Source organism: Lytechinus pictus, chromosome 9 (assembly GCF_037042905.1).
Source record: "Lytechinus pictus isolate F3 Inbred chromosome 9, Lp3.0, whole genome shotgun sequence".
Lineage (NCBI taxonomy): Eukaryota > Metazoa > Echinodermata > Echinoidea > Temnopleuroida > Toxopneustidae > Lytechinus > Lytechinus pictus.
The window spans coordinates 7,589,991-7,604,734 of record NC_087253.1 but is presented as its reverse complement, the minus strand read 5'-3'; the positions used below and the strand labels follow the sequence as shown (position 1 = coordinate 7,604,734).

General features: G+C 35.5%; 1 protein-coding gene across 1 annotated transcript in view; it reads right to left on the bottom strand.

The window, feature by feature from the left end:
* Positions 1–14,744, bottom strand: part of LOC129267821 (uncharacterized) — a 30,057-nt gene that overhangs the window by 6,943 nt on the left and 8,370 nt on the right. The window contains exons 10-16 of the mRNA XM_064104591.1: positions 12,498–12,552; positions 10,477–10,689; positions 6,636–6,707; positions 4,878–4,949; positions 3,001–3,072; positions 2,164–2,235; positions 79–150 (exon numbers count right to left, since the gene is read on the bottom strand). Coding sequence (XP_063960661.1) covers positions 79–150; positions 2,164–2,235; positions 3,001–3,072; positions 4,878–4,949; positions 6,636–6,707; positions 10,477–10,689; positions 12,498–12,552 — 628 coding nt within the window. The remainder of the gene's footprint in view (positions 1–78; positions 151–2,163; positions 2,236–3,000; positions 3,073–4,877; positions 4,950–6,635; positions 6,708–10,476; positions 10,690–12,497; positions 12,553–14,744) is intronic.

Genomic DNA, 14,744 nt, shown 5'->3' with positions numbered 1-14,744 from the left:
TTGTTGATACTATACCGGGAAAAGAAAATTGGTCGACAGGAAAAGTAAAAGGGAAAAAAGTTGGAGTAACACACTTACAGAAATTGTAAACTCTCCATACCATAAAAGAAACCCTGTTCGATCCGACGAATTTTGTTCTCTGAGAGACCCCTGTCAACGACATTGATATTACAGATTAATTGATAATGCTATAATACTTCAAGGACAATTGAACAATGAATTGAATTGAATTGGACACCAAAGCCTGTAGAGAAAATTTAAAAGAAGAAGGACGTTGTTTATGTTCAGGCACACATATCCAGCATCAGATCCTATATGTCCTAAAAAGCATTTTATGGGCCTAATGGTCTCGGGAGTCGGGACAATAGTGACGAAATTATGCTTGTGCATGGGCCCTAGTTGATGCTAGATACGCTACTGATGTTACTGCATTTTTAAATTTTGTGTGATTTTGATCTTTGCGATCTACATACTATCGAGTTTAGCATCTATTTCATTGTTTAGCTGTAGCATAATTGTCAATTAAACGCCCTTAGTCACTTTATATTGTTAATCAATTTCGATAACGCACCTAATTATGACAATTAAATAACATATGATTTCTCTGAAAAGGGCCTGTCCCCTAAAGATTAAAAACAAGATTACAAAAAAAAAAAGTAGTAAATCATATGGGGGTGGTGGTATGTACATAGTACTGGCGCCCTAATATATTGTCGTTGGGATTGAAAATGTATTTTCTGTTTCGGAGACAGTGTATTCTCGTGCTGAAAATCAAACATCAACCTGTAATCCAGTGGATGCGAAAATTGCTAGCTTATTTGTGCTATAAACATGACAAACTCAAAAAGACTGCGTTCTCATGATCTCAATTTTGAATCTTAAATTTATAAACAGAATCGAGTTGATACTATTCAAGGTGGTGTTCAGTTCTAAATTAACCGTAACTAGGTTGGGGTAGTTTATTGCATCATAGACCGAGGAGGGGGGGGGGGGGGAGGGGGGGTGTGATCGAAGACCTCCACTTTCACAAGATATCGAAAATCTTAACGCATGTTGCTTATGTCATAGTTACGACCGATAGAACGCTACATAGTTACAATGAATATACACACTAAGAAATAAAGGTTCAAAATTGAACGCCGAAAGGTTGATGCAAAATCAGCACCATATGGGTTAAAAAATTGAACCCTGCGGTTGGGGTTCATTTTTGTACCCTGCGGGTTCAAAACTGCACCCTAGGGGTTCAATTTAAAATTTAGGGGTGCAGTTTTGAACCCGCAGGGTGCAAAAAATGAACCCCAACCGCAGGGTTCAATTTTTGAACCCCAAATCAGGGGTTCAATTTTTGAACCCATAGGGTGCTGATTTTGCATCAACCTTTCGGTGTTAAATTTTGAACCTTTATTTCTTAGTGTGTACGTAAAACATTGCCGCATTGTTGAATCATAGATAAACATAATTTTCATTTTGATTTCACGGGGGGGGGGGGGGGATTCCGCCCCATAGAACAAAACACAAATGAAAAAAAATCCAATAGACAAAATCTCACTTTTAAAAATGAAATTTCATTAAGAATACCACAACGTGACATTCTCAATTTCATTTTTCCTATTTCTATCCCGAGTCTCTCAGTCGCTAGGCCCGCTCGTTGAACAAAATACGACCTTCATGTGTATTTTTCAAAGCAATTTATAATTTGATATAACAAAGTGCCAAGAAGAAAATTACATAGAATGAAATAAAGATGGGATTTACATTAAAAGTCCATGGCTTGGAAGACAGTAATCTCACTTGCATTTTCAAGTTTTTTTTAGATCTCCTTTTCAAATGTTTCCCCCTCAACCTACATTACCGGAAAATTTTATACCAATTAAATATAAAAATATACTTTATTGGTATCCATTAGATCGTTAAGGAACATATTAATACATTTCACTACGATGTTATAAACCAAAACAGATTTGGGACTATTCGTGTGTAATTGATCAAATAACTGGTATTGAAAGAAAGTGGTTAAACTTGAATAAAGATTTTGATAGTATCTGAAAACGGAAGAAATGTCCATATTAATGAAATCGAGATTTTGAGCTGTTGATTCAAATGAACTAGTACAATGTTAAAATTGTTTACTATAACAAATAAAACATGAGTTTAATTACTTACAGGCTTCTGAGATTTATCAAACCGGTAAAGGCGCCAGGTTGCACACGGACTAAGCTGTTATTAGCTAATTCCCTTAAAAAAAAAAAAAAAAACACGAATATAGAACTTAAAGAATTCATGACAATTTCTTGAGACTTTCATCTCGGTCAGAAAAAGGGGATGGGGAAGGGGATGCATGTAGACAAGACAACACTCTCTCAAAGCTCCGTAGGAAAGGGACACACCCCACTTTACAGGCCCGTATTCAGAGCGTGTAACCCAGTTCTTAAAGGTCCTCCTTTTCAAAATTGAGTATTTAGAAAGTGCAAGATTAAATGCAGAGTTTTACCCGTGCTATTTTTTTCATCATGTTCATGGTCACAAAAAGGTACTTAGGATGTAAATTTTAAGGTAAGAATATACAATATTTCTCTAAACAGTTAAAAAGGGTCACGTATCGGATCAGAATATCAACAAGTCTTCAACCCAACGACTCGTTTATTTAGGAAGAGACCTCTTTTTGTCATTATTAAGAAAAAGCGCACAATTGTTTTTAGGTCTTAATGTGAGAAGTTTTTAGCTCGTGCTTCGCGCTCGCAACGAGATACACAAGTTGTTTTATCGGAAACGCTATGACCCACGTGCATCAACTTTATACATTACGTTGGATGTATAGATATGTACGTTTTGCTTATTAAGATCGCAACATACGTTTCAAATGAAGCTACACTCCCAATACTATACTGATTACAATGTGGACCATTCATATACCAAACATCATCAAAAGTCAATTTTTTCTTGACTTACGCCCCCCCCCCCCCCACACACCTCCTGAAATATCCAGGCTTCTATACTTACAAAAACAAAAGACTCTTCAAGTCAGCAAACGAATCATTTTCGACAGAGATTATCCTGTTTTGTCGAAGATTTCTAGAAAAGAAACAAAGGTTAAACATGTTTAGAAATACTAAAATACACAGATACACACGCATGAAATTATATTTTTATTTGTTTCACATTATTGCCGGAAAATCGAAATTGAATAAGAATGATAATTTTACCAAATGATGATGACAGAGCATTGAATGGATAAGAATATATCCTACTTTGGCCATAACAGCAATGCATTTTAACCTGTAAGATAAACCATTTGGTCTGGCAATGAGGGGGGGGGGGGTACCGGGTGATCCCTCCCCATTCTGATACTTTTTTAAAGAAGAAAATAAAAATAGAAATAAATAAAGGAGACAAGGTGACAGAAACTGGGAACATATACCTACAAATTACTTTGTGATATGATCATAATAGTACGATTGATCGTGATAATTTCTACCTGATTGCTATCAAGAGATGAATTATTGCAAGCAAGCAACCCGAGGACGGACGACTTAAGTCCCTCTCCGAGGGACCTGGTGATGACAATAAATGCCTTACCAAAGATACATAGGAGGTGGGGAGGGTGGTATCGAAATCATTTTCAGGAGGATGGGTTGGACTTTAAACAAAATGTATTGTGTGGACTAATGAAACGCAATAAAAATCACCCTCCATCCCCGCGTATTGCTGTACAGGTAACTTAAAGGGGAATCCAACCCAAATAAAAACTTGTTTTTATAAGGAAAACAAAAATCAGACAAGTTGATAGGTAAAAGTTTGAACAATATTGGACAAACAACAAGAAAGTTATGAATTTTTAAAAGTTGTAAATATTGGTAATCACTATACCCATGGAGACTTCAAATTGGCCGCATATGGGATGTCATAGTGATGTAAGGCAAGGACTACTCTTTCATGTACTCCAATACATATTATGGCTAAAATGTCATTTTTCCCAAAAGTTTTATTTCAAATAATATTTTTCTTTCATGAGGACATAAAACAGTATACTACCAGGGTTATATTTAGATTACTGCCCCAGGGGAATGGTTACTTAGGAGAAAACCACAAATCCCTGATAATGAAGTACATGGCCTATGGGAAAGTTGTCCTTGCCCCTTGTCATAATTTACTTACCCAGTTGCCAATTTGATATCTACATAGTATTAGTGATCTCAATTTTAAAGCAGCTATAACTTTCTTATTGCTTGTCCGATTTCTTTCAAACTTTCACCATTCTGTTCAATTTATTTTTCTCCTTCCCAACACAACATTTTATGGCCAAGGCTGGATTCCGATTTAACTTACTTTGCAAGAGAGTGCATGAAGTCATGTAGATTAAAAATATGCACCATTGTATTGTCTTTTACATAATGAATTCAATACTGCCCCCCCCCCCCCCCCTTGCATCCTCTCCTACCCCACAAAAGTCATCTGTAAAATGTTCAGTTCACAGCCGGAACTTGAACAATTTACTGAGTGAGCACGTATTTAATATCTTATCTGTAACTCAAATCGTGAATGAGATACCGCTGCGACACTTTGCACTAAGACTCAAGACTTTGTGAGATAGTAGTTCAAGCTACGACATTATGCGCTGACTGTGACATTATACGTTGGTTGATCATCGCATAATGTCATTGCTTGCGACATTGTGCATTACTGGGACATTAATATCATACCATTCATGTATATTGTTTAATCAAATTTTACTATATATATTTATTTTCGTTTGAGATGCGTAAGATTGGGAACTACAGAGGAAAATACAAAATGCAACAAGAACATAGACAATACTTGTAAATTTACTTTAAGCAAAACATGACAATAATAATCATTCATTGCCAAAAATAACTTACAGCAATTGCAAGAGTTGTAAACCGCTGAAAGTTGTATTGTGGAGTTCTTGAATATTGTTCTCCGCTAAGACGCTATGAAAGCAGAATAAAATAATCGTAGATATATAATTTTGGTTTCCATATATACCTTTGACAAAAAAATGCATTATTATCTATTCAAGCCAGTGCTATAAAACAAAACTAGTAATAAGCCCCCATCATACTTATTCGGAATCAGCAGGAATCAAGCAGAAGCTGGAACAAAAAAATATTTAAAAAATCTAGAAATTTTTGGGAGGAACTTATGAATTCACCAAACTGGGGTTAAAATTCAGTAAATTGACCTGGTGAATCATCATACACTGGTCAAAATGAACCGCAATGGAGTCAGATTAACAATTCGTGCTACATTCTTGGACATTTTAGGCGCATTCTAAATATTCTGACTGCATTCTGAGTCCATTCAAAATATTTTTGTCATTTCTTTTGGCCGTCCCGAAGGTTTAGGTCATGTTCAAAACATTCGAGGGGTATTTTCGAACGGTGTTCGAAGTAGATTTAAATGACCGACTGGTGGTCGAACCAAGGAGATAGTGATATCTCCTTGGTCGAACAATAGTCCTTTCATTCAGGCCAATTCTGCTTGATTCGGAATAAGTGTGATGGGGGCTTAAGAGCAAGATAGGTGGGCGGCGGAGCAGAAGATTATCCTTTGTTCATGGGGGAAATTTATTATTGCGTCCCCCCCCAAAAAAAAAAAAACCACACACACACACAAGATAATCCTATGCTCCACTGCACATAGTAGGATGATTTTCCCCCCTCATGATATACAGTCATGAAAGTTAAGATTTCAGTTTCAAAACGTGATACAAAAAATCAAAATCAATGTTTAGCTTGGAATGATTAATTCACGGAATGGACTGTAGTAACGTAAAACAAGTAAAAAACAAATGTATGCCCACAGTTTGATTTACAGTCAATTGGTCATTGATTTATTCAGATGAGCGCAGTCTGTGCCTTTACGAAAAGGGTAAATTGTGTGTGCCATTTTACTTTACCATATTTACTTTTTTTATTCTTTTTTTTCAAACGTAAACTGGAAAATTCACCAGTACGACAATACACCAGACGATGGACTGTACTGTTTCCAGAAGAAGAAGAAGAAGAAAATATTGTATTTTATTTAATCTGTGTATGAGCATTTCTTATGCGAATGAAGAAGAGTTTGAATTGAATTAAATTTGAATTGAATATTATCACTAATATTTCCATTTTGATCAAAAGAATTAGATGTAGTACCTTTCGGACGGCTTATCCTAATCAGTCGGTTCACGTGCGCGCGCGAAATCACTCGGGTTTGGATTATTGGCGATTTTTTTTTTTTTGGGGGGGGGGGAATTTCGATGGGATTTTTTCTAACAGTGTCGTCAATGGGACAAACACGCTGGAAAAATAACATTAAATTGGAATTCGAGTTTCGTTTAAGCAGGCAAGTGCCTTAAATAATGTGTACTGGACAACTGTGTTAACACTTCAAACAAGCAAATCAGCCATGCGACCGACTGATTAGTATAAGCCTTTACGGAGTCTTATGCATCCAGCCATACCGTATTTTCCTCCCCCTACACACAAGGCAATCATACACACATTACTTTTCATGTAAGAAAAAATGACTATGATAATTGTAATTATTAGTACAGTGACGATAATGATAGCATGGCTTCAGTTTCTTCCGATTTATTTATTCCGTGGAAGTAAAGGTATACTAATTCTTACAGTGTACGAAGGCTTGGAAATCCACTGAAAGTATCGTCGTCAATGTGGTGCAAATTTACACCATACAGAACCCTGCGGAGAAAGGGAAATACGGAAAAGGGGACAATCTTGAGTTAGGAATGGCAGTCGTCATCCGATCGGTAAAGCAGGAATTATTCTGCGAATAACTTGTATGAAAAGATGAAAGTAGAAGAAAAAAATCAATAAAGGTTTGAGAAAAATGAACAAGGATTAAGGGAGTTATGGGCACTTAAATATTGACATCACTAATGATATGGACATACTCCCATTGTCAATCTGACCAATAAATATAGGTGACATCGCACTTGTACAACTCCCAATTTACTTTTTTTGCCCTTTCGGAATGTAATAGAGGTTTCGCAAGGTATATCATGGGCAAACAAGTATGCTCTTTCGTTAGAAACGCGATGTTAATGTGGTATATTTGTACCTATTACTCTCTGTTTTCCTAAATGCTAACTTGTTCCAAGGCTTTATTGAAAGCAATCTTGAAGTTCGCTGCTGTTTTCAAATTAGTAGATCGAGTGGTGCAATAACTATACTAGATAAGATGGGTAAAGATTTAAGTTAATGAATTAAATTTGTCGAAGGCAGAAAACTTGCATCTGAATGAAGAAGAGTTATTAATTTGTCTCTTGATTTTTTTTTCTTGGGGGGGGGGGGCAATTCATGAATCATTAACAACCTAAAAGCACAAATTGGCAGTTTAACCACAGTTCTGATTACTTAACTCTTACTCTGCCAGGCCCAATACCCCTCTACTGCCAGGGATATTCGAGGGAATCCTAAATTGACCGAAATGTGAGCAGCGACTGATTTTAAAACGGTCATAATTCTTTACCCGTACGTTGTATAATAAAACCTTCTACACATGAAATGATGCATGGTTCATGGGCTTTATGGTCGTGTTATTATCTTTCATATTCGCGTTTGGAAAAATTGAGAAAAGATGTAATATTTTACATCATTTTTTTTCAATAAGTAAAACCTAGAAAATTATGATTTCATGAACATTTCAAAGAGTAAATAACCTGATGAATTGTAGAGATACCAAGAAATTAAGAAGATAAAATGAAAGTTCAATGTTTACCCTTTCAAATGACGTATCTATTGATGAAATTGAACAAACAGAAATAACGAAAAATAATGCTCTTTTGAATGAAATACTATTTTGCTATTCAAGTTATTTCCTCTGAAGTACGAGAAAGCGACCTGTTCCAAAAAAGGGCATTGTCGCCGATCAAGTGACCAATCACAGCACAGCTGCGATCCCCACGCAAACACACACAATAATATATTAGAGCCATGTATCTTCAAAGTGCGCCAACTGTACCCTTTCATTCGTGTAGTCTTCAAAATAAGACTCTGTAATTTTTTTTATTCGTAGTGTAACAAACAAAGTTATTGCCAGTCAGAAGGAGACAAAATATAAAAGAACTAAAGATGATATATTGAAATATAGATAAAGAGGGGTCGGACAGATTCAATACTTTCAAGTTTGGGGTATAAAATCCCACAAAATAATATGGGCGTTCTTGGCAAAGTGCACAGAAGTAAGAAAAACAAGTTTATTTTTCGTGAATCAAAGAAGAGGGAATGCAAATCAGTTACAAACAAAAAAATCAATACAAATTTTCAAAAAGAAAATAGGCCTATTTTTTTCTGTATTACTGGTCTGACCAAAGTAGCCACCTGTTAACATTCTACGTGACTACATTCCTTTGTTCATGCCACCAAGTCATAAACAATAGATGCCCAGACTCTCTTTCATGAGGAATCTCTAATCCGCGCTCCCTCCTGACCTATTATCTAGGAGAGTAATTTAGCACAGGATGTTCATAGAAATCGGGGCTTACGCGCGTCTTTTGATTTGATTTTTGAATACTTTCAAAGGTTCCGGTATTGATTTATTATGGGTGACCCAGGTAAAGAGAAAACAGTTTGCCCCCCTACAGAAAACTCCTGCATCCGCCCAGGGCCTCCCCAGCTTGTAGCACTATCCGTGGTAAAATAAATAATTTGTTCAGATAACATAGTGTACAATAATATGCGTGGTCTAAAGAAATGTAATATTCAACCCGTTATCATCGTTATCATTTTCAGTTTTACTCTCTAAAGTCGTTTTAAAACCCCCTTGATAGTGACGTCAATGATGCAGCAACTAACAGGTCGGTCTGATCGGTTTTGTTAATGTATCCCTTTCTTTCTTTTCCTCAAAACATCTGATATTACTGTATATACTCCGTTTACTTTTTCTCTGACCAATGGTTTGATTTAGCAAAGGAAAAACATCCACCTTGAAAAAAAAAAATCTTGAGACAAATAAAGCTGATGATTCTGATGGCAATAACATTAATAATAAGAAGGTGAAGGAGAAGAATAATGATAATAATAATAACAATAATGATAATAATGATTACGATAATAGTAATACTAATAATGATAATAATGAATGAATAATAATAATAAATGAATAAATAAATAATGAGTGTGATGATTACAGTGCGATGAGAGTTGGAAATGACAGCCTTCTTTACTCATATATTTATAACGAGAAGAATTTTGTGAGAATGCTAATAAAACAAAGTATAAGACCTTTCCGCCCACCCCCCCCCCTCCCCCCAAAAAATCTCCCCGAAACTGTGCACATTTGCAGGCAGAAAAAGGCCTTGACACAAGAATACTACCATACCGGCCTGCAAAAGAACCGATCGATAGCTCATGAATATTCATAAAACAATAGCGAATGGGCGAGTAGCGTTGGGTGAGAGACATCGTACCGCTCTGTCATTGGTCAATTCTGAGCTGAATGCCTTCGCACACTCGCCTTTGCTCTGCCCATAGAAGTACGTGTATTGCTACACACAACCTTTATATCACACGTGTCTATAGGGGAAATCTTGATTCAGATCGCGGTAATATCCGCAATCAACTCTTCAAAATAATGATGCAAAAATGCCATTTTACTCAAAAAATGTCTATGTAAACCACTATTTTTTATATAACAAAATCAATTGTGAATTCCTTGCCAATATAACAACATAAAAAACACAGAATATGGTCTTGATTTTCTGGCTGTAAAATTGGTTAAACAAAAAAAAAGTTACTTGGGCAACTATAGCTGCCAGTGGCACTAGAGGGCTATGGGCAACTATAGCTGCCAATGGCTCTTAAAGAGTTAAAGAATGGCAGCGGTTTTTTATAATTCGCTATCATATAGTTATGAAATGTTAGTTGCATCGGGTGCAAGGGGGACAGTTGCCAAAGCATGTAAATGTTTAAATGTATATTTACAAGTACAGAGGCGCATTGAGCCATAATTCTTAGGGAGCTCGACATGGCGTACTGCGTAAAATCATTAAAAAGTTGTGTTCGAACGAAGCGAGCGAGCAAAAATTTTGACATGATCATTACAAAAATGCACGTTTGTGATAGATTTCGTCATAATATTGACAGAATAACAGAGAAACAATATAATATTTTACTCTTATTCTGTTCGTTTCTCTCCTTTGCTCTTTATTTTCCTTGGACTAGCCCCCCCCCCCTCCCTCCCACACACATACACACATATATAAATATAACAAACACACACATAATATAATACACTGGCCATCATCTCGGATGTTACTCTTTCACGTTCTAGTTCATATATTTTTATTTATTTATTTATTTTACTTTAGCAAGCCCTAAAAATTCTAAAACATTTATATCTATGGAAACTGTATATCAATATTTCAACGATCTAAGCAAAATGTTATTTCAGAAGATTTATAAAGAAAAAAAATCAAGCTTTTTAGATTCGAACTTAATGCGAACTCACAAGACTGTAGCCTGGTTTTGACGGTTGTATATATGCATTGGAAGAAGACGTACTCCATCAAGGTTAGTCAGGAGAGAAGTAAGTCTATCTAGAGCAATTATAGAATCATTTTCCAAAGTAGACGATGCGTACTTCAGTTCGTTTATCGTAGTTAACAACTCTTCTATCAAACTAGGTATAGGAAGATTGGTCTGCGTATGTTCGTCTGGATTCCTGTTATCGGGAAATCAAGAAAAGTTGGTAATTATTCAAACATCAGAGAACTTTTCATCCGACTCTAGATACATTTTTTGATTGAATCACATCTCTACATCATTAGAATTATTGTCCCACCTAAGAACCAGCAACAAATGTTTATGCTTCAGCAGAGTCTCGCGGACAGCTGTAAACCTTACTGCACTGTATTTTTTTTTTCATTTTTAATTCAATTCAATTGTTTCATTTTTCATTTTTTCATATTTATAATTATTATACAGTGGACATGGTAGCATATAATCATAGCTGAAATATACTACAAGATATTAACATACTATTACAATAGACATCGATGAATTAAATAATCCAGTAATCATTTATAATAAATGGATTTAGTCTTTTTTAACGTTTATCGACCAACATGTGCATTGCAGAATATCACTTGTAAAAGAATTCCATAATTTTGGACCCATAAAAACAAATTTATGTTGAGAAATTGTTTTTTTTCAATGAATGGCAGCTATCTTGGATGCCATCTTGAAAATAACCACTTTCACATTTGTCCCACCTAAGAACCAGCAACAAATGTTTATGCTTCAGCAGAGTCTTGCGGACAGCTGTAACCTTACTGCACTGTATTTTTTTTTTCATTTTTTAATTCAATTCAATTGTTTCATTTTTCATTTTTTCATATTTATAATTATTATACAGTGGACATGGTAGCATATAATCATAGCTGAAATATACTATAAGAGATTAACATACTATTACAATAGACATTGATGAATTAAATAATCCAGTAATCATTTATAAGAAATGGATTAATTTTTTTTTTACATTTATCGACCAACATGTACATTGCAGAATATCACTTGTAAAAGAATTCCATAATTTTGGACCCATAAAAACAAATTTATTTTGAGAAATTGATTTTTTTTTAATGAACGGCAGCTATCTTGGATGCCATCTTGAAAAATAACCACTTTCACAGATGCAGATTTTGGTACATTTTTAGCATGTTAGTCTAAAGTTCAAATAATGCCCAAAGTAGTCGAAAAACCCTTATTACAGTTTGTTTGTGGTAGTGGTATTTTGGGCTGTATATTGACCCGACAAAAATAGTGTTGGTAGGAAGTGTTTTATTTTACCAAGGCTAAAAGCATTACGAGCAATGATTTTGTAGACATTACCAATATGTGGTTTCCAAAATAGTTTTCATCGATGCATTGCGTCATTACAGAAAGGGGGTATTTAGTGTATGACATTATGACATCTTACAAATTGCCTTTGAGTCTTTTTTTTTTACTTGTTTTCTTTTGAATTGAAGACAAATTCCTGTCCTAACAATATACAGAATCAGTCTGTTTTCGCTGTGTTTGTGCAAAACATTATACATGTAAATAAAAACGACAACATCCAAGCAGTCAATTTCATAAATGTGTTAGGAGTCTTGTTACCACGGGACTTAGTCTCAACCTATTGTACTGAAAATTAGATATACAATTGATAAATGAACAAGAATTGATTATGCGATCTATCCTCACTCAGGTTGAGGCTCTCTTTAATCCATTTTCCCCAGTCTAACGGCTTCGTGCAAGGGGTCAAACACGGCTTGCAACGTTTAGTCGCGTTATCACGTCTTGCGTACATTCGTAAGAAACATTCTTCTTATAAAAAAAAATGTTGGGGTATGTGACCCAGCAAATAGGTGAAATGCTACAAGTAAAATACGAATCACCACGTAACGTTAACGAAATAAATGTAATTTGTTACAATAAGATCATAGCGTTACCCTTCCTTTTTATAATACAGGTGTGTCGACTTACATGCATCTTACTGTTGAAGGAACGGGCTTGACTGGCGTAGGTAAACATATTAAACCTGTTGATGAAATCAAGTGATAATATACGCTCTTATCCAAGATATACTGTCACGTATCACAATTGCAAACGTTGTTACCACACTTGTTCGAACGCACTCAGCAAACTAACATTTGAACTATAAAATCAGTCAACTTAACTTGAGAAACTAAGATGTCATTGTCTTCATACTCAGTCTGTATGCCACTTGTTGACTGCGTTTGTTTTTTTTGTTTTTTTCTTTTCGTGCACTGTAATACTTTGGTTTTATTTAGGCCGTATGTCTCCTAATAGCTTAAAGGGATGGTCCGGGCTGAAAATATTTATATTAAAAAGAGTAGAGTAAATTTCACAAAGCAAAATGCTGAAAATTTCATCAAAATCGGGTAACAATTTTTTTTTTTGAAAACAGTTATATGGACATCGTCATGAATATTCATTATGTAGGCTGATGAAGTCACATCCCCATTTTATTTCTTCTTATTTTTTTACATGCAATAATAAATGTTTCATTTTTTCATACATGTGTACATGACGCGTATCCATTATGATAAAATAAGTTGCGGCAATAGATAACTAATGCAGTTGTCAATCTAAATGATATGCTTCTTGGTAGATAAATGTTGAATTAAGATAATTTTATACAAAAAGAACAAGTGGGGTTATGATATCAACAGCCCACCTAATGAATATTCATAAAGACATGCCTAGAACGGTTTCACTGGAACAATGCAAATCATTAAAATTCAATGAATGTGTAATTTGGAATCCAATTTTGATCAAATCTTCAGCATATTGCTCTGTGAATTTTATTTATTAAGATAAATAAATCTCCAGCCTGGACAATCAGTTTAAGCAAGTGTTTAGATGCCTGTTAAAAAAACCTACAGTTAAAGTTTATAAAAGACTATGTGCCATTGCATTTCAAATCACATAAATTTTCATGAATAACAGAATAATTACAAGTAGACCGAAGCGAGTTAATAAAACTATAGTACACGCGATAATTCTTTAGATATTGCTACACAGTGTACGGGCCACAGACAGTTATATTAACAACTTTCGGCAACTACTGCGTAGACGCTTTTTGGAGCGTTGGAAATCTATTGAAGATGCTCATCAAATCATAATGACCGACTTAGAGGTCATCATCGAAAACAGGGACAACAGAGGGTTATGGGTTCGAATCCTAGCCAAGGCGTAAAAAAGTCCTTCATCAATAAAGTGATCCGAATTGTGTGGCGCTTGACCCACGCGGGAAGGCAAAATATAACATGGCAGGAACGTATTATCGTGCGTAAAAAGGCAAAAGCAAGATGATAATATGTTAGCTCTTTAGAAACTCATAAATACGTTAAATGTTTGACAAATAGAGAAAATGCATGAGTTCGATGGTGCGAAATTTCGCAAGAGGTGAAAAAGATGTTCTATTCAACGACGCATGTTACAGCCGATGATATGGAACAAACGCATTGTGTCGCAAATACAACATTATGTCTTGACTGTGAGAGTGACATTGTGCGTTGGATGATTTTCGCATAGCGTCACAGTCAAAGCATAATTTCGTAGCCCGAACCACTATTGCATAACGTCGCAATTCTTAACGCATAATGTCGCATCGGTATTTTCTTTTGGACTTCAGTTACAGATATATAAGATATTTTGTTACTCAGTAATTTGCTCAAGTTCTGTCATCTGAACGTTTCGAAAGTGTGTTTGATGGGACAGGCCGGGATGCAGGGGTGGGGTATTGAATTAATTGTAATAAAGAGGGGCCACTTTTGACAAATTTAATGACATTTCATCATTATTCAAGGCATTATAGTTTATATTGTTACTCGGAATGTGACGTATGAACAATAATTTTAAAGGTATAGGTCATTTACAAATTGTCCTTGGGAGAGAGGGGAGCACGTGATAATGTTTTTGTCGCTCTTCTAAGTAACGGAATCACTCCTAGCAGTGGTGGCACCAGTATTTGAAAACTAATGGGGGCATAAGAAAAGTTTGGGAACAGATGAGGGGGGGGGGGGGTAAGATTTATTTTGCATGTTTCACAAAACAGTGTGAATCACGATCTTTATATAGTAACTAGGGCGCTAAATCCACCTTTTGTGTCCCTGCTGGAGTCCAGGGGCCGATTGCACGAAAGGGTCTTTGTATGAACCGTCTTTCGTGTCGCCCAATTATTATGATGCGTCATGTGAAACGCGT